This window comes from Acinonyx jubatus, chromosome D1, assembly GCF_027475565.1.
Source record: "Acinonyx jubatus isolate Ajub_Pintada_27869175 chromosome D1, VMU_Ajub_asm_v1.0, whole genome shotgun sequence".
NCBI lineage: Eukaryota > Metazoa > Chordata > Mammalia > Carnivora > Felidae > Acinonyx > Acinonyx jubatus.
Genome location: NC_069390.1, coordinates 16,332,972 through 16,358,528, shown reverse-complemented (window position 1 = coordinate 16,358,528; position 25,557 = coordinate 16,332,972). Strand labels below are relative to the sequence as shown.

Here is a 25,557-nt window from a genome sequence, read left to right as displayed (position 1 = left end):
GCCCCCAGAGGATTCTGGTGCCCAGCTCAGGCCACGAAGAAACCTCTTGTAAGCTTCAATCTGTAGCATGCTGAGCCTACTGTTTTATTCTGGTATTAGTCTAATCTGTCTGTGCCAAAGATACTTCGCGTCTATTTCTCTGTGTCATCCTGTTGTTGGCATGGTCCTTTTCTAGCTCATTTAGTGTGTGGCCTGCTTGCATTCTCTAGACTGTTCTGCTAAAGCCCCTGACCCCCCACAAACCCTGCTGGACACAAGCCCTCTGTCCAGTGCCTGCCCCACTGTCCTGCATCTCCTGCTCTACCAGCCAGCACTGCTGAGCCGAGCTCTGTGCTGCACCCCTGTCTTCAGCTCAGGTGCCTGGGCTAGCTGCCTCTTCAAGACCCTACCTGAGTAAGCAGCTCTTCTCTCCCCTCCCGGTACAGGACTCACTACCAGAGAAGCTGGCTGTGCACGAGAAGAATGTCCGAGAATTTGATGCCTTTGTAGAAACTCTGCAGTAAAAGTTGGTGTCCTCAAGTACCAGCAGCATCCCCTTTTTGTGGTCCCAGGAGCCAGAGCCTCCCTCTCATCAGCTGCTCCCATCCCTCATCTTGCTCCAGGTGGAGGAAAGGCTGGTTTCCCCCATGGGGACCCAGAAGTCTCTGTTCTTGCACCTCCTGGAGACTCCATGGCGGCAGTCAAGCCCAGTGATAGCATTTGAGAGGACTCACCCCCTGGTCTTGAAGATTGGAAGATGCTTTTTAACAAAAGGGCCCTCGGGGTTGTCTGCTTACACCGCCCATCAGCAACTGCTTCACAAAGGCTGTCATCCCGTTCTTCCTGCCCACCCCTTGCCCTGGGTCCACCCTGCAGCTGGCCCCTTGTCCACCTGCCATTACTGTCAACCACTTGACATTCCAACTGGTGGCCCAGAGCCTGGTGTGGAGGCAGAAAGAAGAAGGAGACAGTACCGGGAGGAAGAAGGAAGGCCTCCTTCAGGCTCTTTTTTTCTTTTCTTTTTTTTTTTTTTTTTTTTTTCGTCCTTTTTGGTTTGGTGTCTTCTCTCCCTCTCTCCGCCCCTGTGCCTATACTTTTGGCAATATGACAGGCCTCCTGCCCAAGGTGGCGAGAACTCCAAAGTCAGCCATTCCCACCCTTGAGGGTTGTGCTAGCCCATCCCTCAGCAGAGGGTCGAGCAGCCCTGGTGGCTGCCTGTGCAGCTCCTCAGCTCCATGGAAACAAGAATCTTGCGTCTCCAGGATTCTGTCATTGGGAGTTACAGCAAAAGTTTTTTCTCTCCTTTTCCCCCCTGTTGCTGCTCCTTGGTTAAAAAACATGGTAAATATTTATTACTTTCAGAGAAATCAGATATTTTATAGAGAAAATATGTTTGAGGTTAGGATGTTTTCACTTGGGGAAGGTGGAGGGCCTCTTCCTGGAGTAGGGCCTCCTCCTGTGGAGGTTCCTCAGGTTCTGGGTTGCTGCTGTGAGGGTCTTACTTCCTATTTACACAAGGTGGGATCCAAGAATAGGACTGGCTGGGGGCGACAGAACCTCCCAGAATTGCTGCACTTGAACTGACGACAGGCTTTACCTTTGACTCCTACATATGCCTGGTGAGGGTCTTGAATCTCTCCCAGCTTCTGCAGAGTAACTGACTCCATTCTGGCAGCCCAGGAAATCTTGGGTGCTAAATGTGTACAACTCTGTGTGTACAACTCGCCAGAGTTGTACCATGCACATACAGTGCATTGTATGTGCCCCGCTGTGGCCACGGGAAGGCTGGAGGGGCCCCTCCTTCTGGGGGCACTTGTTCCTGTTTCTCAGGGCTGGGTTATGGGCCTTTTCCTCCTTCCTCCTGGGCCTGGCCACCACCTTTCTTTAATCCCAGGGTCTGCACAGCTCCCTGAGGTTTCCTGGCTGGATTGGTTCCTTGTTGAGAAACCAAAGCTAGGCATATGATTGACTTAACCTTTTAGGTATCGTTACTTGAGTAAGTCAAGTGCCTAGCCTCACCCACCTACCATCTGTCCTTCTCCCAGCCTAACTGGCAGTCCTGGCCAAGGAAAACAAGGCCCACCCCTTTCCTCCTGGCCCACCTGGGCTATTCATTGGCAGCAGCTGTTCTGCAATGGAGCAGGTGGTCCTTAACTGCTTGTTAGTAAATGCATGTGACACTGGTCCCACCTACAAGACTGAGCTCTGAGGGCTGGAGTGGGCTCTGATGCCGTCTCAGGCAGTTGGAGCCCTTCTGCCCCTGTTGCATGCATTCTGCTGCCACAAAGAAATGTTCCCAGCAGTGGTGTACAAATGGCCCTCCTATCTGGGCCAGTGTGCACCCATGGCCTGCTAAACCAATCCAGACTTACTCCCAAGGCCCCAGTGCTGAGAAGGGTGAAGCCCTGGTAAGCTATCGATTGCCCATGCCCTCAGCCCCATCCTGCCACAATGTCTCAGCCACTGTCCTCCTCCTGAGGCTGAGCACTGAACGGCCTGTTAGCTGTTTTCCTCTTTGGCTCCTAATTGTTGGCCTTTGCAGGCAGCAGCCTTTCCTTTAGGACCCCCATCAGTGAAAGGCCAGGGAAGCTGAGACCTGAGCTGAGCCTGGGAGGAGCAGAGCAACTGTCAAGGCTGGCCCTTGCCCCTCAGCCCCATACAGTGACAGGGATGAGCCCTAGACTGACTCCTGCAGCACCCCCTGGGACAGGGCTGGGACCCGTCACTCATCTCCAGGTGACAGAGTCCCTCCCCCGCCTCCATCCCACCTTGTTTGGAAATATTGAGCTATACTTTAAAATGTATTCAAGAAATTTCCAATAAATTTTTTCTGTACTTTACAGCCTCCTGTCATACAAGTTTTGTAAAAAGATAACCCACCCCATCCCACTTCTGTGAGGATCCTGGTCCCTGACGGGCCCCCTCCATGGAAGTGGGGGAAGAGCAATAGATATGAAGTGCAGAGTGGCTTTGGAGTCAGGCAGGCTGTTTTGTCTTGGGGCTTGGCCACCAAGCAGCTGTGCAACCTTGGGGCCAATCAGGAAACTGCTTGGAGTCTCATTTTCCTTGGCTGTACTGTTCCCATTTTGAGGGCTTATCTGTGAATAGTCAGTGAGGTAACGTGCATGAAGTTGACATGCATATGAAGTGTGGCCATGGCATCATCATCAGCTCTTTCTTGCCCCCTACACAGCCCAGCCCAGCCCAGCACTCAGCCTGGAGGCTCAGAGTGAGAAACAGCTGGCAGGTCTCCGCCATGTTTCCAGTGGAAGCAGACAGGGAATGTGGGGCTTCCCAAGCTGCCCGGTATCTGTTTGCTGATCTAGGAGGAGTTGTGGCTGAGCAAACCAGACAGGGGAAGGGGTTGAATGAAATATAGGGAAGTCAAGGGCCCGTCAAGTTTGTTGAGCTGCTCTGATCTGACAGCTTGAGCGAGGCCCTGTTGTGGTCTCTAAGGAGCCATGACAAGTAGAAGAACCCCGCGGACATTATTCCTGCCTGGCCCCCTGTGTGCTTCTGTAGCACACATCTCAGCCCTGGTAAAGCTGGCTTCTGCCTCCTAACTTGTGACTGCACTGGGGGATGGGAGCGAGAGGTAGAGCCAGTATCGCAGAGGCAGAAATGGTTCTAGAAGCAAGGGACTAACTGCCTGACAGACCTAGGCAACTGTTGTGTGGGTTGCCTCCCTACACCCTTCAGGCTGAAGCCAGGGCAGTAAATGGTTAGAAAATTCTAAATTTAGCGCAAACCTATGGCTGAAAAGAATGAGGCTGCCCACTGCCATCGTTATGGGCCCTCGGAGCCCTAGCTTGTTAGTTAACTGCACATGATACTCGCCATGATGATACCTGACTGTGCAGCCAGTTGGGACAGTCACCGAACCCACATCAGAAATGGTGAAAAGGCTGTCCCTAGTGTCTTTACCTTCAGTTGGGATCCCCCCCAAAAGCAAACTAAAAGCGTTCAGTTGCCCCATGTCTCATGATGGTGTCCTACCCCTTTAAAGCATCTCCCTACACCCTGCCCCCAGAGACCTGCTGTTGCCAAGGCAGCAGTAAACTGGCTTTTGCGTCACTCAGAGGCCCTGCCAGGAGCCCAGCCCAAGTGAACAACTCTCTTGGTCTCTGGCTCCCCTCTCATAGTTTCCCTAGGATACTGTCCCTCTGTTCCAAACAGTCACCCAGCATAGAGCTGAACAGAGCCAGTGAGAGGGGCTGCCAGTGCCTTCCGTTGGACTAACTGGGTGAGGGCCAGTTGTGCAATGGGACTAGCTTCCTGCAGCTCGGTGCCTGTGTTTTTAACCAGCATCTTAACACCACAGCTTGATCCTGCAGTTCTGCCCTGGCTCCCCCAGCCAGAGCAGGCAACGAGGAGAAAAAAGAACAGGCTCAGCTGAGGCCACCATAACCTGATTGCAATCAACAGGCAGGCAGCAGACAGGTGGAACTTGACCTTGACCATCATGCCAAGTGAAATTCTGATCTGCCCTCCAAGTGACAAACCATTATCTTTAACTTGCGGTAAAATACACATAACTTAAATTTTACCATCTTAATCTTTAAAAGCACAGCAAAATCTGCTCAGGAGAGGAAGGGAAAACTGGGTATTTCCTAGCCTCTATAGGATTGGGTGGCAGGTGGAAAGAGCCAAGTCTTTCAGGCCAACAGGAGGGCCAAGAGAAGCAAATGGTCACATGAGGTTTCCAATCCCAGCTGCTCCACAAAATTGGGACCATCTCATTCCTTTGTGAAATGACGGTCATTCTGATCACCACTGAGCACTCACTGTTACATCCTGTGTGCATCATTTCTGATCCTTAGAGAAATAAGGAGACAGTCTCACGTGGGCTGATTATATGGCTGTTACCATTTGGAGCTGGTGGGAGGGGTGATGGGACTAGGACTCAAGACCAGGTCTGATTCTAAAGCCCACACTGCTTTCACCACGGTCCCCTCCATTCTGGGGACAGAAGAGGCCTTGGTCATAGGATACAGCACTTGGTGGCCAGTTGGAATGGTGCACACTTACAACATGGAGTGTGACCATTCACACGTCCAAGCCTGGAAGATGTCAGAAAGCTGGCTTCACACCCACTCCCCAAGGAACAAGACAAGGAAGGAAGGGGTCAGATGGACTGGGGAGGTGACTTCCTGAGGCCCCACCTGCTCATCTTCCACAACCACACCACACTTCCCACCCCTTTCTGAGACTCCAGGCCTACTTCCTAACATTCAGGTGGGTAGTTTTCCATCTCCTTTTTTATTGAAATACAAAAAGTGCAAAGGTGAAATACATGATTGGTGCCAAGGAAGTCATTAAGTGAATGTGAACACTTGATTCACAGTACTCCCGCCTCCCCCCCTTTTCCCCGCAGGTACAGACCAGTGGGACAGGGGACAGGAGAAAGACCAAAGAGATCCACGAGGCTCCCCAGTAAATGGGGCTGTGAGCAACACCTGATATACACAGGAGGGCAGAAAGCGGAAGCCCTGGCTTGGGCTAGAGATGCAGGGACTGTCAGGGAACCAGCAGCCACTCCAGGCCCTGGGAGTCCTGACATGCTAGCATCATGAGGAGAGAGCCCAGCGAGGTCGGGGCTCAGGCTGCACCCCCCTCACAGATGGGGCTGGGCTGGTCAATAAGGCCCCCCACCCCAGTACAGGCTCTGGCCAAGGCTGTGGGGGCAGGGCCACTGTGCATCTAGTATCCTGCTGCCAGGGGACAAGGCTGCAGGAAGTGGGGTCCCCAGGGTTCACCAGGAAGGAGTATCATTCTAAGGGACACAGTTGGAATGAGAAGTACCAATCATTGGGGTCCATATTTTCTGAAAGATGACAGGGCCCTGGGGCTTATAGTCCCTGGGGGAGGTTGCTAGAACTCCCCTGGCAGGGACTGATCTAATTGGCAAAGTCTCTGCTCAGCCCCTCCGGGAGTCCCTACCCACAGATCCTGAGGCACTGAGTCACTTCTGGCCAGAGCAGGGACCAGTGTGACTCCACAACAGACCTGTCCACAAGAGCCCTATACTGAGGATCTGTCCAAGTAGGTAGAGAGAAGAGGCAAGGCATGGGGCAGGGGGGATGAGACTGCTTGTCCCTGGCCCAACCAGACCGCCAAGAGGCTTTGGGGCGGGAATGGGGTGTATATTTCAAATGGATGCTGGGACTCAGCCCTGTCATCCAAGCTGCCAGAACAGGGGGCTAGAACACCCTGGGGGCAGTATCACTTCAGAAAGCCCGACCCAGGATGTGAGGACGAGAAGGAGGCAGAAATAGGAAGCAGACCCCAGCCTTGCCCGTCCTTAGCTGTGTAAAAACACAAGGCTGAACCATTAGAGGAGAGGACAGGAGCAGGTGCTGGCACACAAGGCCTTCACCCAGGGAGATGCCTCAGCAGGCAGGCCCAAGCCAGCATGGCCTCTTATTCCCCAGCAGCCAGGAAAGGGAGGATCAGCCCCAGCTACCAGCCCAGCCGGCAGTGATTGAGGCATCTGCAATTGCCAGGAAAAGAGAGGCAGGAGAAAGTGGGTAAGCAGTTTCTGGGGCCAGTCTTTTTCATACTAGAAGAGCCAAAGGCCGCCAGATCTGCAGAGCCTGGCAAGGAGCCAGGGGTTCAAGGAGGCAGTGAGAAGTATAAGGCGAAGAAAAATGTCTCGTGGTTACAGCGAGGTCTCCAGGGCTGGCCAGGTGGGCTGGACAGAAGGGGAGGAAGAGCTGCCCAACTGGCTGGCTCCAGCTTCCAGCTCCCAGGGCCTCATGGCCCCTTTCCTGGGCAGGAGCCCCAGACTCATAAGGCTGAAGCTGGGAAGGGTGGTGGGGCAGGGCTCAGAGCCCTCCCGAGTCAGGGCTGGGGAACAATTCCCCTTGGTGATCCAGAAGGAACTTGGTGAACGTGTTGATGGGATTAATGGCCTTGAGGGTGATGGCAGCATCCTTGGCCCACAGCAGGTTAGGGCCGAAGACAACAGCCAGGTTAGTGTTGGTCATCTTATTCTGGTCACAGTGGGCAGAAATCTGTGGAGGGAATCAGGGGGCTGCAGCAGGAAGCCAGAGAGCCTGCCTCCCATTCCCAAGAGCTGCAAGGGTGGCAGCTCTCCCCCCCAGCCCCCCTGCCCTCCTCCAGGTGAACAGCAGAAGCTGAGGCCGGGTCTCACCTGCACCAGGAAGGCAGTGAGGAAACGAAGCACCTGGTAATTCTCCTCAGGCAGTGTCCGGAGCACCTGCAGCGTTGCCCCCACTCTCTGGCTCTCATCAATGTCTACAAGGAATTGGGGCCTAGGTCACAGTGGCCCGGGGCTGGGCCGACATGAGGCCAGAAGGGAGACCCCAACCAGACTTTCCTTGGAGGACAGGCCAAATCTACCTGCTCTGAGTGCAGCCCTGACCCCAACCCAGCAGAATAAGCACAGAACTAGGGAGGGAAGACAGGGGCACTCACTGAGGAAGCCCACAACGTGGGGGTAAAGGTCAAAGGTGAGCAAGGGCTCAGGAAGCTCCCGGAGGAAGGTCTTGAGGATGACCGCCGGCAGGTGCAAATCATTGTACTGGTCAAAGTCCACAGGCAGCCCTGGGGGGTGGGGATGGAGAAGGAGCTGGGCCCAGCACGGAGGCCGGCGGCCTATCCAGACGGCCGATCCAGAGGCCGAGCAGACCCCATTGCCTGATCACCCTCAGCCACTGCACAACACCCTCCTCCTACAGAGCCCTTTCACACAGGCCTTCCCCTCCTCCTCTGTGATGAGGGGACCGGGTTGAATGGGGCCCCCCCAGCACACATGACACATGACAGTTCTTCTTCATCTCTGAATCTAAACCCAGGACCCGGAAGCCTGACCGATGAGGCAGCAGGCCTGGGACAGCCAGGCAGGAGTGGGACCCATGTAATCATACCAAACGCCACAGAAACCTCTGACAGGAACAGAACGGAGGGCCCTTGCTTCCCAGGCAGCAGAAGGCAAAGAAGTGCCCTAACAGTGACACCCGTGCCCCATCTCCCCCCCTCCTCCCCTCCCACTGCGGGCCCAGGCACACCCCAGAGCACTCACCCATGTTGTACTTCTGCTGTACTTCCCGCACAACTTGAGTGTTGGCTGATCTCCGGAAAATCCCCTCAGTAGTGAGAGCTGGGAAACAGTGGGGCCTGGTGAGTCTCAGCTCTGGGGCAGTGTGCAGACTCTTCAACCTGTTCTGTCTTGGGGTTCCATTGAGGGTCAGTGTGGGTGCTGATGCTCCCCAAGGGGAGCTGGGAGACTGGGCTGAGGAGGGACCTACAGTTTCGGCTGCAGGGGAAGAAGCAGGTCCTGGAGGTCCTGCGGCCAGTGGCCTTGGCACTCACCGTGAGCCTGCAGGTAGGCAACAGTCTCCCGGAGCACAAGCGGAATGGGCTCCTGCTCTGGGTTCTTCTCCTGGAGGCTGTGGGGACAAGAGCAGTGAGCTGGGTCTGTAAGCCCTTTCCGGTCCCCACGTGCCAGGCCTGCCCACCTTTTGCATACTCACTGCTGCAACGAGACCCCAAACTGCTGGTTGGGCAAAGGGGGCCGTGGTGGCATGGGCTTGGGGGCTGTCGCAGGGCTCTTCTGTGTGGATTTGAGGAAGTCATCATACCTGGGAGAGCAGAGGGGAGGGTCAGGCCCTCGACTTGGCTTTGTCGTCACGTTGGCAACCCTGTGTGTTGGGTACTTCCTGTGCTATTGTACGTGGGTCACTTCATTCAGTCCTTATAGGAGCCCTGCTCTACACATGACAGAGTGGAGACTGAAGAGAATCAGTCACAGAGTTTTTTAAGTGACAGGAATGGGATCTGACCTCACACTCTCTGACCCCATATGCTGTCTCTTACTCATTACCTTCACTTCCTCTGCTTCCTGGGGTTCTCAAGGCTTCCTCTGCCCTTGGCTGGCATGTCCTACCCCACAAACATGACACACAGGCACACCCGTGCCCGGCGGGCACACACGGCCCAGGCCTTACTTGAGCACTTGGCGAGGGATCCCCAGTTGCTCCAGCTTCACATGCTCGCTCAGCTCACTCAGGTAATTCACATAGAAGATCTTCTGCCCAAACTTGAAACTGCCGGCAAAATAACGGGCATGGGTCAGTGGGGGAGGGCCCATTTTGGCAGGCCCCCACCATCCCCTCGGCAGCCCCTCCAAGGTCAAAGGCCAAGCCCAAAAATGGTCTGTCTCCAGGATTCTTGGCCTCCTCAGGTATGTGCTTCAGAGCTGAGAGGGAAGTGTGGGGAAGTCACTGTTCTCCCCCATCAGCTGCTCACCTAATGATGGGCTTAAAGAGGATGAGCAGGGTCTTGATGAACATGGTGGGGTGCACGATGTACAGAGCCTTAATGTTCTTCTTGTACCTGCAGAGACAGAACAGGAAGTCAGCAGTGGGCGTGGTGGAAGAGGCACACAGCTAGGTTCTTCGTGCACATTTTCTGATTTGAGTACTCATGGAAAACCTGAGAGGTAAGTGCCACTGTTGTCCCATTTTACAGATTAGGAAATGGAGACTCAGAGAGGTTAAGTAACAGGGAAGGGCAGGGTGAATAAGTAGAGAAACTGGGGGTTAAACCCAGGACGTTCCAACTTCAGATTCTTTGCTTTTACCCAATGCTGACAGCTCAGAGCCTGGAGCCTGCTTCAGATTCGGTCTCTCTCTGCCCCTCCCCCATTTGTACTCTGTCTCTCTCAAAAATAAACAAACATTAAAAAAATTAAAAGAAAATATTTAGCTTTTAGCGTCTGCCAAGCACATTATCTCCTGCTTTCCTCATAACAATTGGGGCTGGGATTATCCCCTCTTTACAAGTGAGGGCAGGGAGACGCAGAGAGGTCAAGCACTTATCCGAAGTCACACAGCTTGCGGTGGAGCCTGGAGATGAACTGGATATAAGCTCCTGAGCAAGCAGAGGGCAGCCCAGAACCTGGCAGAGCTGTTAGCTCCAGACCTGTCCCCAGGCCCCAACCCACTTGCGGTCAAACTCTCGGTAGGCATCCCGGAGCCAGCTAAGGGAGGGCTTGTTGTCGCTGGTCAGGCCATGGTGCAGGTACAGCAGTGTGTAGTCGCTCTCCACATACTGGTCCAGGGTGTGCTTCAGGTACCTACAAGAGCAAAGCCCATTCAGGCCCATCCTCGACACAGGCGGGGCCCCCTGAGACAGGACTCAGCACCCCAGGAGTCTTCTGCTTGTATCATACACCTCCCCACGAGCCCCTCTCCTGCACTGCCTATTCTGGCTGCATAATCAGTCACCGTGTTGTCGTGGAGGAGATTCAGGCTAGTGGTTGGGCTGCACGGAGGAAGAAGAATGGTAGTAACAGCCCAGGCCAGAAATCAGGAGATCGGGACTGTAACTGAGCCCTCTCACATACCCGCAGTAAAAATGGCAGTAACATTCTCTGCAGGACTGCCCTGAGTCAATAACAATGACGACAGTCACCATTCATCAGCATTTAGCTTTTAGGGGTGCCTGGGTGGCTCGGTCAGTTAAGCGTCCAACTTCGCCTCAGGTCATGATCTCACCACTCAAGAGTTTGAACCCTGCGTCAGGCTCTGTGCTGACAACTCAGAGCGTGGAGCCTGCTTCAGATTCTGTCTGTCTGTCTCTGCCTCTGTCTCTGTCTCTGTCTCTCTCTCTCAAAAATAAACATTAAAAAAATAAAAATATATATATATTTAGCTTTTAGTGTCTGCCAAGCACTTTGTATACAATATCTCCTGCCTTCCTCATAATAATTGGGGCTGAGATTATCTCCTCCTTACAAGTGAGGGCAGTGAAGCTCAGAGAGGTCAAGCACTTATCTAAAGTCACACAGCTTGTGGTGGAGCCTGGAGATGAGCTAACTCCAATGTTTGGTCCTGTTGACTGAAGGGCAGCTTATATACTCAACTTCCCATCATAGTCTATAAAGCACTGTGCCCATGAGAGGGGATTGGGGTGACTAGAGGGTCCCCTCCCCTGCTCTAGTCACTGGGCTTTTCTTGGACCAAAGAGCCACATCTCAAGTTCCCCATGCTCACAACATAGTACCTATCACCCCACACAAGCACATACATGCAGAGGTGTTGAGCACCTAAAGTGGTTAAGTACAAAGGGGACAGATAAGAACTCTAGAATGGGAAAGGAGTCCAGGGAAAGTTCTTTCTGGTTGGCCAACCATGCTCAGACCCCAGCAGAACACCACTCCAGGCTGAGAGGCTGGGCCTACAGGAAGGCTAAGGACTTCTGGGGGGTGGGGGGGAGGGAGGAATGGTGCCGGGGGAGGTATTCAAGGATTTGAGTAAGTGCTCAGATACAGCCTGACCTAACCCAGACACAGTGCCCTATATCATGGCCCAGGGTGCTGGTCTGGCCCACACAGGCAGGCATGTGAAGTGTCTAATGCCGGATTATTACTGTGATTCCAATCCTTATTGCTACATGGTAATTACCCCTTATACACATTGAGCACTTTGCAGTCTGCAAAGAGCTGTCACATATAAAGATGCCATTCTGTAACTATAAAATAGAAAAATTGTGGTGAAAATACAGTCATTCTTTGATGAATGTTATGGCCTTTTTGGAGGGCAGTAAAGTGATGTGTATCAGAAGCTGAAAGATGTTCATACTCTTTGATCCTATAGAAATATACCCAGGAATTTATGCTAAAGAAACAATCAGAAATGAACAGAAGCATTTTTGTAGAAGGCTGTTCATTGCATGTGGCCTGCTTTACAATGGAAAAAAATTTGAGCAGCAAGCTAACTGTCCAAAAACAGGGAACTGGTTAAATAAAATACAGGATATCTATAAATAGAAAACCTTACAAGATGTTTCTGCAGACAGAACCTATCTGTGAAGTTAGGTGTCAGAAGAGCAGTCTCCCATTGGGGTAGTGACTAGAAGAGCAAAGGGAGGTCTGTGGGTGTGGATGACATGGTGTATTCCATTAAAAAAAAAAACTTTTTTTTAATGTTTATTTCTTTTTGAGAGAGATAGGGCATGAGTGGGGGGGTGGGGGGGGAGCAGAGAGAGAGAGAGAGAGAGACACAGAATCCGAAGCAGGCTCCAGGCTCTGAGCTGTCAGCACAGAGCCCGACACGGCACTTGAACTCACGAACCGCGAGATCATGACCTGAGCCGAAGTTGGACACTTAACCAACTAAGCCACCCAGGCGCCCCTGGTGTATTCCATTTTTGGAAATTCTTTATTTTTTAATGTTTATTTATTTTTTAAGAGAGAGAGAGAGCAGGGGAGGGGCAGAGAGAGAGGGAGACACAGAATCTGAAGCAGGCTCCAGGCTCTGAGCTGTCAGCACAGAACCTGATGCGGAGCTTGAACTCACAAACCGCGAGATCATGACCTGAGCCAAAGTTAGATGCTTAACTGACTGAGCCACCCAGGTACCCCTGTGTATTCCATTTTTGAAAATTTATCAAGTAGTATACATAATGTGTTCACTTTTCTCTGCACACATATGCCAATAACATGTTTTTAAAGGATATCTTTGAAGAATGTTTAATGCTCAGAAGATGTTATATAAGATACAGAGGGGACTATACAAACACCTGTATATATTATAGAAAAAAATAAGAAGTGAATACACTAAAATATTGACACTAGTTTTCTCTCTGGGTGGTAGGTTTATGGGAGATTTTATTTATCATTGTATTTTTTCTTTATAGCTACTTACGTTTTCTAAATTCTTGAAATCTGTAATACTTTACAATGATATACAATGACATTTCACGTATATTACCTTTACCTAATGCCCACAACAACCCTATGAGGTGGGCACAATTCTTATTTTTATAGGGTTCAGAAAAGAGCTGCCCCCAAGCACACAGCTAGTAAGGAGTACAGCTGAATCCAAGCTTCGGACATTTTCTATTTCAACCTCCCAGATCTGGCTGGACAGCTGGGAAAGGACAAGGCTGAGATAATGTGATTGATCCCCACTGAAAGTGCTGCCGTGCAGGCTGCATGGGGGCAGGGAGACCCCTTTGGGAAGGGGTGGAGGACAGACAGGATGGATGCAGGGGGCTTCCAGAAATCAGAGGAAGCCTCCTGAGTGGTGGAGCCTCACTCAGCAAGCTTTCTCCTGAAAACTGGGTGCTTTCCCATCTCCTTCCTCTGATTTCCTCCCACTCAGACTATTATCTGGCCAGGAGTCTGTCACCTGCCAAATCAGACGGGCTGTGTTAAACCAGAGGGTAGGGGTGTGACTCAGCTACCCTCAGGCTGAGCTCCCTGGCCTGCTCCTGGCTAAGCCATGTGATGGGCCTGAACAAGGCTCGGCCTGCCTGGCCGAGGGGCGGCAGGAGAAGGGTTCAGGAAGCCAGAGAGGAAACTCACACAAGGCCGGAGAGACTCAGGCCTGGCTCACCAGGACTGCAGATGCTGCACTCAGGCCCTTTCCCATTCTGCAGCCGCACCCTTGGCCTGCCCCAACCCCTCACCACCCCCTACATGCACAGAACCATTCAGGATCCCAAAGAACTGGTATCAGTTTCAGGGAGTCCTTTAGTAGAGATCAGAAGTGCAAGATGGTAAATGGACACACACTAAGGCACCTCAGAAGACCGTTCTGGCCCGGCATCCACGGAGGTCCTGCGCCCAGGACCACATGCCCGGGTCCCCATGGGTCCACATGCCCGGGGCCCAGTGGTGGCTCAGCAGTGAACACTTACCAGGTTTCTAGACCAATCAGAGCTATTACATATATTTGGCTAACAGAATCCAGAGAGGTACAGAAGCCACTGGCACCAAATCTGACACAAAATTCACTGATTATTCATCTAAATGATGAACAACTGCAACCACATCAGAAGCACCACATCATAATAATCAGTCCTCCTGTGTGGATAGTATTTAACTTTTCCAAGCACATCCGCGTGCAGTATCTCCCACAAGGACGGAGGGCTTGATTATGAAAAGAGGCTTGAAGAGATGAAGACACCCTTCTAAGGCTGCAGTTTCCCAGACTAGAAACCAGGTCTGACTCCTAGCGCAGTGCTCTCCCCAAAATGTAAAATAGCTCCCACGGGAGAAGAGGAGAGGCACTGAGGGCAGTGACGGTAAGGAGAACGGCATCAGCCGATACTGGGTGTAGGTCCCTCCACCTTGCCCAGGGGTACTCACCCCAGGAGCTTGCTGTGGTCCAGCTGGTGGCTCGGGGGCATTCGGCAGGCACTAAACACGATGATCTTCCGCCCATACTTGTCGTCTCCTAGGTGTGGAGAAAGATGGAGCACAGTGGGTGGCAGATCAGCCGAGAGAGGCGGGCTGAGGAACTGAAAGGTGCCGGGCCTGGAGACCTGTACCGCATAGTGCAGGGGCCAGAGGGGCTAACGCAGACATACCTCTGGGCAGCTGTCTGCACTCAAGGGTGTGTCACTGAAGAAAGAGGGACGGGTTGCTCGCAGGGCTACTGAGCTGGGGTCTAAAAAAATAACAGCTTTTTAAAAAGTCACACCTGGTGGAAACACCCAAATGCCCATCAACGCATGAACGCATGAAGAAAATGTGGTATATCCATGCAGTGGATATGTCGTTTGGCCATAAAAAGGAACGAAGTACTGATCCATGCTACATTATGAATGAACCTTGAGAACACGATGCTAAGTGAAAGAAGTCAGATGCAAATGCCTCCATATTGTACGACTCCACTTATCTGAGTTATCTAGAATAGGGAAATCCGGGGCGCCTAGGTGGCTCAGTCAATTAAGTGTCCAACTTCGGCTCAGGTTCATGATTCTCACAGCTTGTGGGTTTGAGCCCCGTGTCAGGCTCTGTGCCGACAGCTCAGAGCCTGAAGCCTGCTTTAGATTCTGTGTCTCCCTCTCTGCCCCTCCCCCATTCACACTCTGCGTCTCTCTTTCAAAAATAAATAAAAGGTTAAAAAAAAGATGTTATGCATCCCAATGTTTATAGCAGCACTATCAACAATAGCCAAAGTATGGAAAGAGCCCAAATGTCCATGTCATACTCTCCATAATCCATCGATGGATGGATGAATGGATAAAGAAGACGTAGTATATACATACAATGGAGTATTACTCGGCAATCAAAAAGAATGAAATCTTGCCATTTGCAACTAACTATGTGGATGGAACTAGAGGGTATTATGCTAAGCAAAATTAGTCAATCACAGAAAGATAAATATCAAATGACTTCACTCATATGAGGACTTTAAGACACAGAACAGATGAACATAAGGGAAAGGAAGCAAAAATAATATAAAAACAGGGAGGAGACAAAACATAAGAGACTCTTAAATACAGAGAACAGAGGGTTACTGGAGGGGTTGTGGGAGGGGGGATGGGCTAAATGGGTAAGGGGCATTAAGGAATCTATTCGTGAAATCATTGTTGCACTATATGCTAATTTGGATGTAAATTTAAAAAAAATAAAATAAAAATAAAGTGAGAAAAAAAAGATGTTAGAATAAGTAAATCCACATAAACAAAGCAAACTGGTGGTTGCCAGTTGCTGGGAAGAGGGGAGATTAGGGATTGGCTCTTTATGGTTATAGGATTTAGAATGGGTATGGATGAAATTGTGGGACTAGACAGAGGTGGTGGTTGTACAACATTGTGAATGTGCTCAGCACCACCAACTGTAGGGGCGCCTGAGTGGCTCAGTTGGTTAAGCAACGGACTCTTGATATTGGCTCAGGTCATGATCTTGAGGTTCGTGGGATCAAGTCCCGTGTCAGGCTCTGCACTGATAGCACACAGCCTGCTTGGGATTCTCTCTCTGCCCCTCCCCTGCTCACACTCTCTCAAAATAAGTAAATAAATAAGCATTAAAAAAAAAAACCAATTACATACTTTAAAATGGTTAATTTTGTTATTTAAATGTCACCTTAACTTAAAAAAACTGAAAGTCATGCCCATCAAAGCAACTGCTATCTAGCAAGTTATCTTAAAAGCTGATGCTTATTCCAGAAGTGCCCTCTCTGAGCAGCGTATTTGGAAGACTTCTTGAAACTACCTTCTGAGCAAGTCCAAGGCCACTGAGGAAATGGGTGTGATTACTTAATGGTCCAGTCTCATCTTTGACCACTATCACATTTTCTGATTTTATTACTAGAATTATTAACCACACTTGGCTCTGACTCCTAGACATTCCTAAAAATCATACCCCTTCTCATTAAGGATATTATTTTTTTAACTATTTATTTATTCGGGGGAGAGTGCAAGCAGGGGAGGGACAGAGAGAGAGGAACAGAGGATTTGAAGTGGGCTCTGTGCTGACAGGCTGACAACAGTGAGCCTGATGTGGGGCTCAAACTTACAAACCACGAGATCATGACTTGAGCTGAAGTCAGACGCTTAACCAACTGAGCCACCCACGTGTCCCTCTCATTAAGGATATTCTAAAGAACATGGAGTTCAGAGGAGTTTGAAATGCTTTGCAAGAATGCTCATTTGGCAGTAATCACTGGGGTGTTTGCCCCAAACCGGTCACTATTTGATGGTCTAATCTGGCTTTGTCAAGAAGCTGGGCAGCTTTTGGGGCCTGGGTGGCTTAGTCAGTTGAGCATCCGACTTCAGCTCAGGTCATGATCTTGCAGTTCGTGAGTCCAAGCCCCACGCCAGGCTGTGTGCTGACAGCTCAGAGCCTGGAGCCTGCTTCAGATTCTGTGTCTCTCTCTCTGCCCCTTCCCTGCTCATGCTCTGTTTGTCTCTCTCTCTCTAAGACAAATAAACACTAAAAGAAGCAGCAGCAGAAGGGCAGCTTTTGACACATCTCCTACTGCCCTCCAAGGTGAGATGCTCTTGCAGGGTCAGCACAGCACTCACCCCAAACAAAGCTCAATGAGGACAAGGCCTGGTCCTCACTGCCCCATGTCCCAGGGACCTTCCCTACATCTTTTCCTTCACAACCCTGCAGAGACACCAAACCACAACTGCCTAATCCCCATTGCTTCAGGGGCAAATGAGAAGACTACTTACACAACCCATGAAACACATTGCATCTGTCCTCCACCTACCTCTGAGGATTAAGGAACCCTCCCCCCCCTGCCCCCCGGCCCCATGCCTTGCTGACTGCCCTTCTCCATATTTAGTAAGCCATGATCTTGATGCTTCTTCTCAGTCAGTGACCTAACCCAGGAGTCAGTGCTTTTCCGAAGTGGTTGCCAAGGCTCTGACCCTTTTCTCCAGGGCTGGGGCAAGACTCAGAGGGGCTGAAGGAGGCTTCTGGAATGTGGGCAGCATGGCCCCAGGCCCTGCTGGCTGCATGGCTTGGTGCTTTGGCCTAATTTAGCACCTCACTCCCAGCTGTCTGACTACCATATCCAACTTCTAGATCAGCCCCTTCTTTGGAATGACTCACAGGATTCTCCAGGCTCACACACTTTCAACACAGACATGCTTGCAACTCAGTCCACATCAGGCAGCTTTGGGACACTGCTGTTTCTTTTGCCAGACAGAACTTCCTTGAGACAGTTCCGCTCCCCTCCTCCAGGCTAACTCCTTGGAATCCTTAAGACTCATTCCAGAAGACTTTGTCCTCTCCTCCTTCCCCGAGACAGGTTAGCTGTTCCTCTGCCGTGATACTTTGACTCTTCTGTATAATTGTTTATGTGCTTGTCTCCTCTACTGGCTTGTGAGCAGGAGCCATGGCTCATCCATCTTTGAAACTCCAGTGCTGGTCCAGAGCCCAGCATGTGGCAGATATTCAAGAAACGTTGGAAGCCTGCATAAAGTCATAGGTCAGCATTACGTGGTATGCATGGTTCTATTTTGGAATTTGTTCATGATGATATCTAGGTTACGAGATTGCTTTAGACGGTTTCCTGGACAGAGTTTCTCCAAACTTACAAGCAGAGAGCCCTCTGCAAGCCTGTCTGAGGAGAAGGTGCAGCCTCATCTCACCCAGCAACAGGTCTATTTTGCAAGACCACCTGCTGTCATACCCTAGCCCAGATCCCGAGGTACTGGGTTCCCTGCAGTCCAGTGGGGGCTGGCTCTCAGGCCTGTTCCAATCCCTTCCATAGACTGACAGAAGAAGCAAGAGCAAAGTGGTAGGGCAGGGACAAAGGATCAGCCTGGCTGATCCAGCCTCATCTACAATCTGGAACCTCTGCCATGAGCATGTGAGGGGAGGGACATCTGCCTATTCCCCTCTAAGCAGAGGAAAGGCCTGGAATGTAGAGGAAAATGCAAGGAGGAGCATGGAGGTTCCAAAAGATTCTTTTCATCCTCCACCACCATCCCCCACCCCCCCACTGACGGATGCAGCCCTCATTGGTTGGCAAACATAGGGACTTTGGCGGGAGAGGGACAGGACTTCTGAGCTCACAGGGCTCTGGAATTTAAAGAGATAGTAACTGGTTAAGCAAACAATTGAGGTGAGGGGCCAGGGGCCTGTGGCTCCATCATGGCTGGCCTTGTCAACACCTTGTAAATGGGAAACTTTGGGTTCTCAACGACGGCTCCACCAATGGGCATCTACCAAGGCCAAGATGGGATATGAAAAATATTACAAACACATGCACATGTTCCCTAGGAGAAGAGGTCCACATCACTCATATTCTTAAAGAGGGCTCTGGCCAGTTCTAAGAGCGACTTCACTGGACTGTGTGCTCCTAGAAGGAGGTGATGTGTGTTTTTCCTCACTGAATCCTCAGTGCTGACTACAGGGCTTGTTCCAGAGTAGGTGTTCTACAAATGCATGTTGAATGAAGTCAGAATGGGGATGGGGCAAAAGGGGGATCGGTGAGGGGCTGCAAGGCAAGACTCTCAGACAAGCAAGAATGAGATGTGGGTGACCCCAGGGTCTAGCCCCTGTCCTCCCTTCCCTGGGGTTAAGTCCCATTGCTCAAGCCCTTGGGTGGCTTGGCATTTGCCAGCAGAGAGGGCAACTGCCGCTACAAGAACTTTACTCCTGCTCTCAGAAGAGAACAGACTTCTGCCCTGGAGACTGCAGGGGGAGAAGGAGTCTGGTGTCTCCAGGGCACTGGGGGTGAGGACTCAATGAGAAGACACAGAGACTGGAAAGCACCAGGAAAAGAGGAGCGGCCTGAGAAGGGAGACTCTGCATTCCCCAGATCCCGATCAGGAACGTGCCCAGGCTATCAATCAGCAACAGTGCAGTCCTCTAGCAGGCATTCTGGGAACCGCCAGACCAGCTACCACCCACACGCAACCTGCAGAGCAGGCCAAGGAGATGGGAGGTGGGGGCTGGGGCACTGTGCTGGGGCCGGCTCACAGGTTTGTTAAACTGTTAAATGATGAGGATACTGTAGCCAGTTGACATCATGTTGGTGCTTGAAATCTGCTGTGGTCGAAATTGCAAATGCTACAAATAAATAATAGCCTTCCCCTCCACCCCCACCCCGCCTTCCCAGAGAGCCAACTGATAAACGTTTATCAGCACACCACTGGAAAGAACCACTTGGACGGAGTCAAATTTGACTGTGGAGAATGACAGCTACTACCAGCTCGGAGAACACAGGCTGCAGAGGAGATGGGGACATAATCCATCCTCCGTTCCAACACAGGCTCTTTCTCCAGTTTCTAATGCCAGGAAACTGGCCTCCCAGGACATCATCGTGGTCTCATCAAATGACTCCTGCTCTGGTGGTACCAATCCAAATTCTTCTCAGCAGTTAGAGAGGCACACCCTTGGGGGCACCCCCACCAGAGGGGCCTTGAGCCAGCCCTAAGGCCAGGCCATTGCTCACAGCCAGCCTCCTGCCCCCAGGGACGTGGGCCCTCCCTCCCCAGAAGCCCCTTTCCCTTTGGGCTCCGGATGTATCCCCACATGGCACCACCCTATCAAACCTCCTGTAAACCTTTTGCTATTTCCGGCTCCCAGGTACCGCCAGCTCCCAGCTCCCTGAAGTGGGGCTGCAATTAAGCTGGCCCCCCCTGGCTTCCACCAAGAGCCCTTCTTGATCCACAGCCCAGAGGCCAAGCACAGAGAGCCAGGAACACACCTACCTGGCTGGGCCCCCTCAGGCTCATCACACCCTGGGGAAACAGAAACATGTTGCAGCTCTGTTTTGTAGTGGGAAAGGGGGTCACCAGGTGCCAGGGTGAGGGTGGGAATGGGGGTGGCCCCCCCCCCCCCCGCTCTGTTTTGTGTCTTGGCCACATAGGCCAGGAGGATAGAGACTATGTCACACCACATTAGATACTCCTGATGCCCCAATCAGGTCCATTTCTGGAAGCGAGGAGAGAAAGTTCTGAACCTTTGGGTGACTCTCTTGTGCCCAGGTAAGGACCCGGCCAGGTAAGAACTCTCAGCCTTGCTTCTGCATGGATGAAAGAAGTCATAGCCAAGGCTTCCAACCCAGGCTTGGGTACCAGGCAGGCACCAGGAACACAAATGCCATGGAAACGCCTCTGACATTAGGGGCAACTCTTTTAACTGCCCCATCCCTCTCTGAGCCCAGCATTCAGAGATATGGACCTCCCTATGGCTTCCCTACGGCCAGATGCCTCTAGGGCCCCCTTAAGCCAGCACCACTGGGCTCCAGAGCCATGTGCTGCCTGGCTTCCTTTGCCCACCCCAATGCCTCAGAGCAGAGCCATGCTGCCATGCTAGCTTACAGTTGCCTGTCCTTACCAGTGAGGACGGCCGTTAGGGGAAAGACAAAGAATCCTATCACTCTAATTTCCTCTTCTCATAGTACAACCTTACAGGCAGAAATCAGGTCACCAGCATCCTTGCGACCTCCCCTACTCTGGGTCCGGCGTTAAGAACAGGAAAGTGGGAGCTCACTAAGGCTGAGACCCAAGGCGGGGCTCATACCCACTCTCACGAAGGTAGCACATCTTCCTGGGACCTGATGCTCCAGGGGGTCATGGGCTCCCTAACTTCTGGAAGGACACTCTGCCATTCCAGACTTCGCTGGAGGTAGGGCTTCCCCAACAGGAACTGGCACCTCCCTGGTTCCCCAGTAACTGATGGGATGGAAAGGCTGACATCAGGACAAAGGGAAGGGAGATCAACTGCTGCTCATTCAGGGCCAACTATGTTTCGGCTCCAGGCTAGACCCTGATAGACAGTCACTACTGTAATCCTCTCAGCGACCCTTTGAGGAGGACATGAGTTCACAGAGCAGAGCTGGAAATCAAACCGGGGCTTTCTGACTTCAAAGTCTCCTAAGCCACACCGCCTCCCACATGCCATTGGCCAATAGAGACAACCGGGTCACAGGTCAGGATGTGCTTGCAGGTGAACAGGCCAAGTGGCCATCACAATCAAGTGTGTGAGTTTAAAGAATGGTACGTGTGCTCAGGAGCCCCGGGGTCAGGGGTCAGACCACAGAGTGGGCACCCACCGGTCCCCCAGTCCCTACCCCCTGAGAGGCCGGGGGTGAGACCAGGAGGAAAACGGTGCACTGCTGGCTGTACTCACCTGCCACCTCCACAATCTGGTGCCGGGCGATGTCGTAGTAAGGGTCATCCCACTTCAGGTGTGTCACGGGTTCCGGGGAGCTGCTTTTGGAGTCATCTGAGGAACACGGCAAAGGCAGAGGGTAATCTGGGGGACTGGAAGTGTTCTCCCCAAGACTTGTGTTCTTTGACCCTCCCCATCTCCACCATAGGATTTGTGCTACCGGTCCCACCCTGGAGCTGGTCTCCCTGCCCTCCTCCTGCACTCCTGGGGTCTTCCTCCGACAGGAAGGGAGTCTCCCCTTCTAAGGCATGTATGGCTGCCTGAGATCCGGCAGCACCCACCTGACTTGGGGAAGTCGGGCATCTCGTCTGAGGGCCAGTTCTTCTCATCAATGGAGGCTAGCTTCAGCTGGTTCAGAGCCTGGCTGGTGTCATCCAAGGTCAGGTCATCCTGCAACTCTGAAAGCGGGTCCATGACCAAGCCTGTCCCTCACAGCTTCGCTCCACAGAACCTGAAGAGAAACCGGGGGTGGGGTTAGCAAGTCAGGGGCACCCTCTTTTCCCCTGTGACTTCTACAGCGAGCCCTCCTGATCTCACTCTTTCCTCCCGCAGTGTCCCCTGTTCCTGTTCCTCAACACTTCGCATCCTTGCCAAGAGCTCCATGTAGCCCTGGGTTCTCCACAGGCATGATGCCAGAAAAGGCAGCTGGGGCAGAGGATGGTGCAGCTCAGGGCGTGCCCTCAGGTCCTCCAGTTGGATAAGGGATGAGCCGTGCCAGGGCCCATGCTGCCCACTGCCTATCTGGTTCAGCAATGCAGTCCCAGCTGCAGAGAGTAGAAGTCTATACCCCGTCCTCAGGGGTCATAGAGCACAGAAGCTTCCTAGGTGCCAGCAGTTAGAGGGTAGAGATGTTGCAAGCATCTACGGAGTACAGGGATATTCCACATGAAAAGTTATTTGTGGCCTTGTTAATTCCATCCCTCACTTTTGTCCTGGGAACAGGAGGTGGCCAGAGACCACAGGGTCCCAGAAAAAAGTCAATGGTCAAGGTGCCCAGCTGGGTTTGCCCCAGGACAGAAACAAGAAATGGGATGGAATCTGCCTGCCAGTCAGAGTGGGCAATCTTCAGGCTCTTGGGGGCTCCCAGGCCCACTCTAAACTGCAGGGAGCTCTGAATGCCAGTTTCAAGGTGGGAAAGGTCAACAGACAGCGCCAAGCATTGGAGAGCACAGATGGGAAAGTGGGAATCCCATGGCATTCAGAGTGTTAAGCTACAGGAGTCAAAAAACAGACCAGCAGTCACAGCAGACTGAGAGGGAGAAGAGCCAGCTCGGAAACTGGGCTTGCCCAGGTCTAGGTCTGGCAGCAAGGATGTGGCCCCATGAAGCCTGAGAGCAGTACCTTCTGCCCTCGGCCCTAAACGGAGGCCAATCCCCTTCCGTCCCAAACTCACCCTGTGGGTCAGGGAGGGGATTGAATCCACTCAGTCCAACCCCAGAGAAGAGGCTGCTCTTAAGCACACTACATTCCTAGAGCCCAAAAATGACATATATAGTCAGAGAATCAGCAGGGCAGATACAGTCCAGACAAGAACAGGCACAGGGAGGGAGAAGAGGGGGGAACTGCTAGCTAGGATCCAGACCCCAAACACCTCTGGGCTCTGAGGCAACATGACAACCTCCTGCACACATCACGTCACAGCCGAGGACTCTGGCTGGTAAACCCCGGCTCCCTGTGCCTAGCAACAACTGCCCTGTTGCCAGGGCAACCACACTGATTCAGTGGCAAAAGCTGTTCCAAGCTCCTGAGTCAAAGCCAAGCAGCCAAATAGCCAAACAGCCATAAAACAAAAACCAAAATCCAGAAAGTCTTTCTCCTCCTTTCCTCTGGCCTCTTCTCTGCGACACTTATTCACTACTGCTGATTACCACCAAAATAGAAATCCCTCCCATGAGCACAGAGAAAGATGACCCTCTCTTATCTGGGAATGCACTTCTCTCAGTGAGTGCTGCTGTGCCCCACACCCCTGCTCTCCCATTGCCCTTCAAGCCTCCACTGCAGGCAACTCTAAGTCTTGAGGAATCCACTCCTGATTTATCAACAAACTCCTCCCATTCAACCAGATGGCTGTGAGGATTCCCCGAAAGGGGACTCCACTGGGTAACAGGGACAGAACTCAGCACACAGTAACCCCTGTTAGGCCTGAGTCTTCTCTTCATGCCTTCTCTTCTGTCACTGACCAGGCACCAAGCGCTCCATTAGCCCTGCCCACAGCTATCCCAGAGAAGTCTTTCTGCACAACAGTGGATCTTAACTCAAAAAAAAAAAAAAAAAAAAAAAAGGCATGGGATGAGGGATATGGAGAACTGGATTATAGTCCTGCTGGAGCCAATGAGTTGCAAAGATGCTGGGCAAGTCTTTTCCTAACTAGACTTACATCTCCTTATCTATAAAAGCACAGACTCCTTCCAGAAACATAATTCTCCAGTATTCTAAAATACTCACACTGAAATGAACAGGGTTAGAAGGAACAGCTGCGAGCTGAAGTATGTGTGAGGGAAGGAGAGGGACACCTTCTAAAAGGGAGTTGAACTTGAACTCCACCTCTTTTCCAGTAACTGCTCCTCTGTTTTGTCTGTTCTTCCAAAACTGACCCCTCCCCCACCCCATAGCCTCCTTTTCCAGCATAACTAATCACAGTTGTTTCCACCTCCCAGCCAGACTGGCCACCAACTCACAGCTGCTTTCCCCTGTGAACCCTGAAGTTTAGCTCCCACTCAGTGGGAGGGTGAGGGAAGCTGGCTCAGGGAAATTCTAATATAAAGGGGTGGCCATGAAGTATCCTGGCTGCCTAAGACTCCAGTCACCTACAAGCCCTGTTCCACTCTGTGCAAAATACTCCTTACTCTGAGATTAGTATTTCTCTTCTCCACAGGTAATATCTACTTTTACAAAGATCTTTGAGAATCATTTTAGGCAGAGGTTTTCACCTCTGGACTTCTCTGAAATTCTGACAAAATCTGTGGACTTTTTCCCTAAGAAAAATCAGCACATGCATGAAATCTTCTATGCAATTTTAAGGCCCTCTGAGAATCTAAGAATCCCTGACCTATTCAGCACACAGATGCTGTCATTTGTTGAATGACTGAATGAGTGAATTCGTCTCCTAAATGGAGAAGGGAACCAATATTTGTTGAGAGCCTATATAGTGCTATAAAGTAGACAAATTACCTTTTAACTTCACAACAGCACCATGAGGTTTGCATTACCAGGCCCATTTTACTGCTCGAGGAAAGTCAGGGCCAGAAAAGATAAGCAAACTGTTTAGGCAGGTCATACAGCTGAGTCAAGATTTTAATCTATATCTGTATAAAGTGGTCTCTTGATGCAGGTCAGTCCCTCAACACTTCTTTAAATGACTGTCATTCGTGTGATTCTGAAGGTTCAGAGAGGTGCCATGAAAAAACAAAGTAAAGCCTCTCCCCTAATCTTCACGAAGAACTGAGATAACTTGAAATCGTATTCTCTGGCATTGGGACCGCCCTCCTAGTTGGGGCTCCAAAATTGCGAAAATGCAAATCCCATGATACAACAGCGAGACTTTCGACTACAAATGCATTTGTACAGAGCTTCGTGGTTTACAAAACCCGTAATAGGTGTAATTATCCCATTTCAGAGATTAAGAAATAGAGATGAAAGCGTGGCCTAATTAGTGGCAGGCTGGAATACTTCCCCCAAATTTCTTGCTCTTAGCGCTTCGCCAGTTCGGACCAAAGAGACTTCCCCTTACCGTGGGCTTGCTCGATGACAGGGATCTGACCTAGACTCTGCCCTGGGAAGTGCAGGAGGAAAGCAGCAAAGAAGACAAGTCACCTCGGTGCAGACCCAGGAGGGGGCTGAAACCCGCTGTGGGAAAGCCAGGCCCCATACCACTCCTGCTCCCTTCCTAGGATCCGCTCGAATCATCCCCCTCCTGACCCTATGCCTTAAAGTGACCTGTCTAGTCCCTCCCTTTTCCCCCCCACCACCCAGGAAGACCCCCGCGCTCCGCAGCTCACCGTGGTCGGGCACTGCTCCCTGTGCCACGCCTGTCAAAGCTCGGCAAACATCCGGCTCCGCGGTAGAACGGGAACCGCCCCCTCCGGGGCTCCTCACTCCCCAACCACTTCCGCCACACCTCCAACCCACTTCCGGCTCGCTGCCAGGTCCAAACATGGCTTTCCAGGATCCCCTCCCACTTT

The 25,557-nt window shown here is 51.7% G+C and overlaps 2 protein-coding genes across 14 annotated transcripts in view; one reads left to right on the top strand and one right to left on the bottom strand.

Moving 5' to 3' along the window:
* ATG13 (autophagy related 13) overlaps nucleotides 1–2,819 on the top strand; it is a 53,334-nt gene extending 50,515 nt beyond the window's left edge. For all 10 annotated transcript variants that reach the window (XM_015075675.3, XM_053203241.1, XM_015075677.3 and 7 more), the window contains one exon: nucleotides 426–2,819. In XM_015075675.3, the coding sequence (XP_014931161.1) occupies nucleotides 426–503 (78 nt within the window). In that variant the 3' untranslated portion in view covers nucleotides 504–2,819. The remainder of the gene's footprint in view (nucleotides 1–425) is intronic.
* A 2,400-nt stretch (nucleotides 2,820–5,219) lies between these two features.
* On the bottom strand, nucleotides 5,220–25,530 carry ARHGAP1 (Rho GTPase activating protein 1). Of its 4 annotated transcripts, XM_053203243.1 has the most exons (15): nucleotides 25,375–25,462; nucleotides 25,107–25,148; nucleotides 21,658–21,827; nucleotides 21,335–21,430; nucleotides 19,912–19,941; nucleotides 14,099–14,186; nucleotides 9,947–10,078; nucleotides 9,250–9,336; nucleotides 8,949–9,047; nucleotides 8,475–8,582; nucleotides 8,314–8,390; nucleotides 8,024–8,101; nucleotides 7,417–7,545; nucleotides 7,133–7,236; nucleotides 5,220–6,992 (listed from the first exon to the last, which is right to left on the bottom strand). In XM_053203243.1, exons 3-15 carry the CDS (start codon nucleotides 21,788–21,790, stop codon nucleotides 6,804–6,806), a joined length of 1,350 nt encoding a protein of 449 aa, XP_053059218.1. In that variant the 5' UTR covers nucleotides 21,791–21,827; nucleotides 25,107–25,148; nucleotides 25,375–25,462; the 3' UTR covers nucleotides 5,220–6,803. The 4 variants fall into 4 exon arrangements, with proteins under 4 accessions (XP_053059218.1, XP_053059217.1, XP_053059219.1 ...); XM_053203242.1 differs by lacking the exon at nucleotides 25,107–25,148 and having other exon boundaries at nucleotides 25,375–25,530; XM_053203244.1 differs by lacking the exon at nucleotides 19,912–19,941 and having other exon boundaries at nucleotides 25,375–25,459.
* Nucleotides 25,531–25,557: the final 27 nt, after the last annotated feature.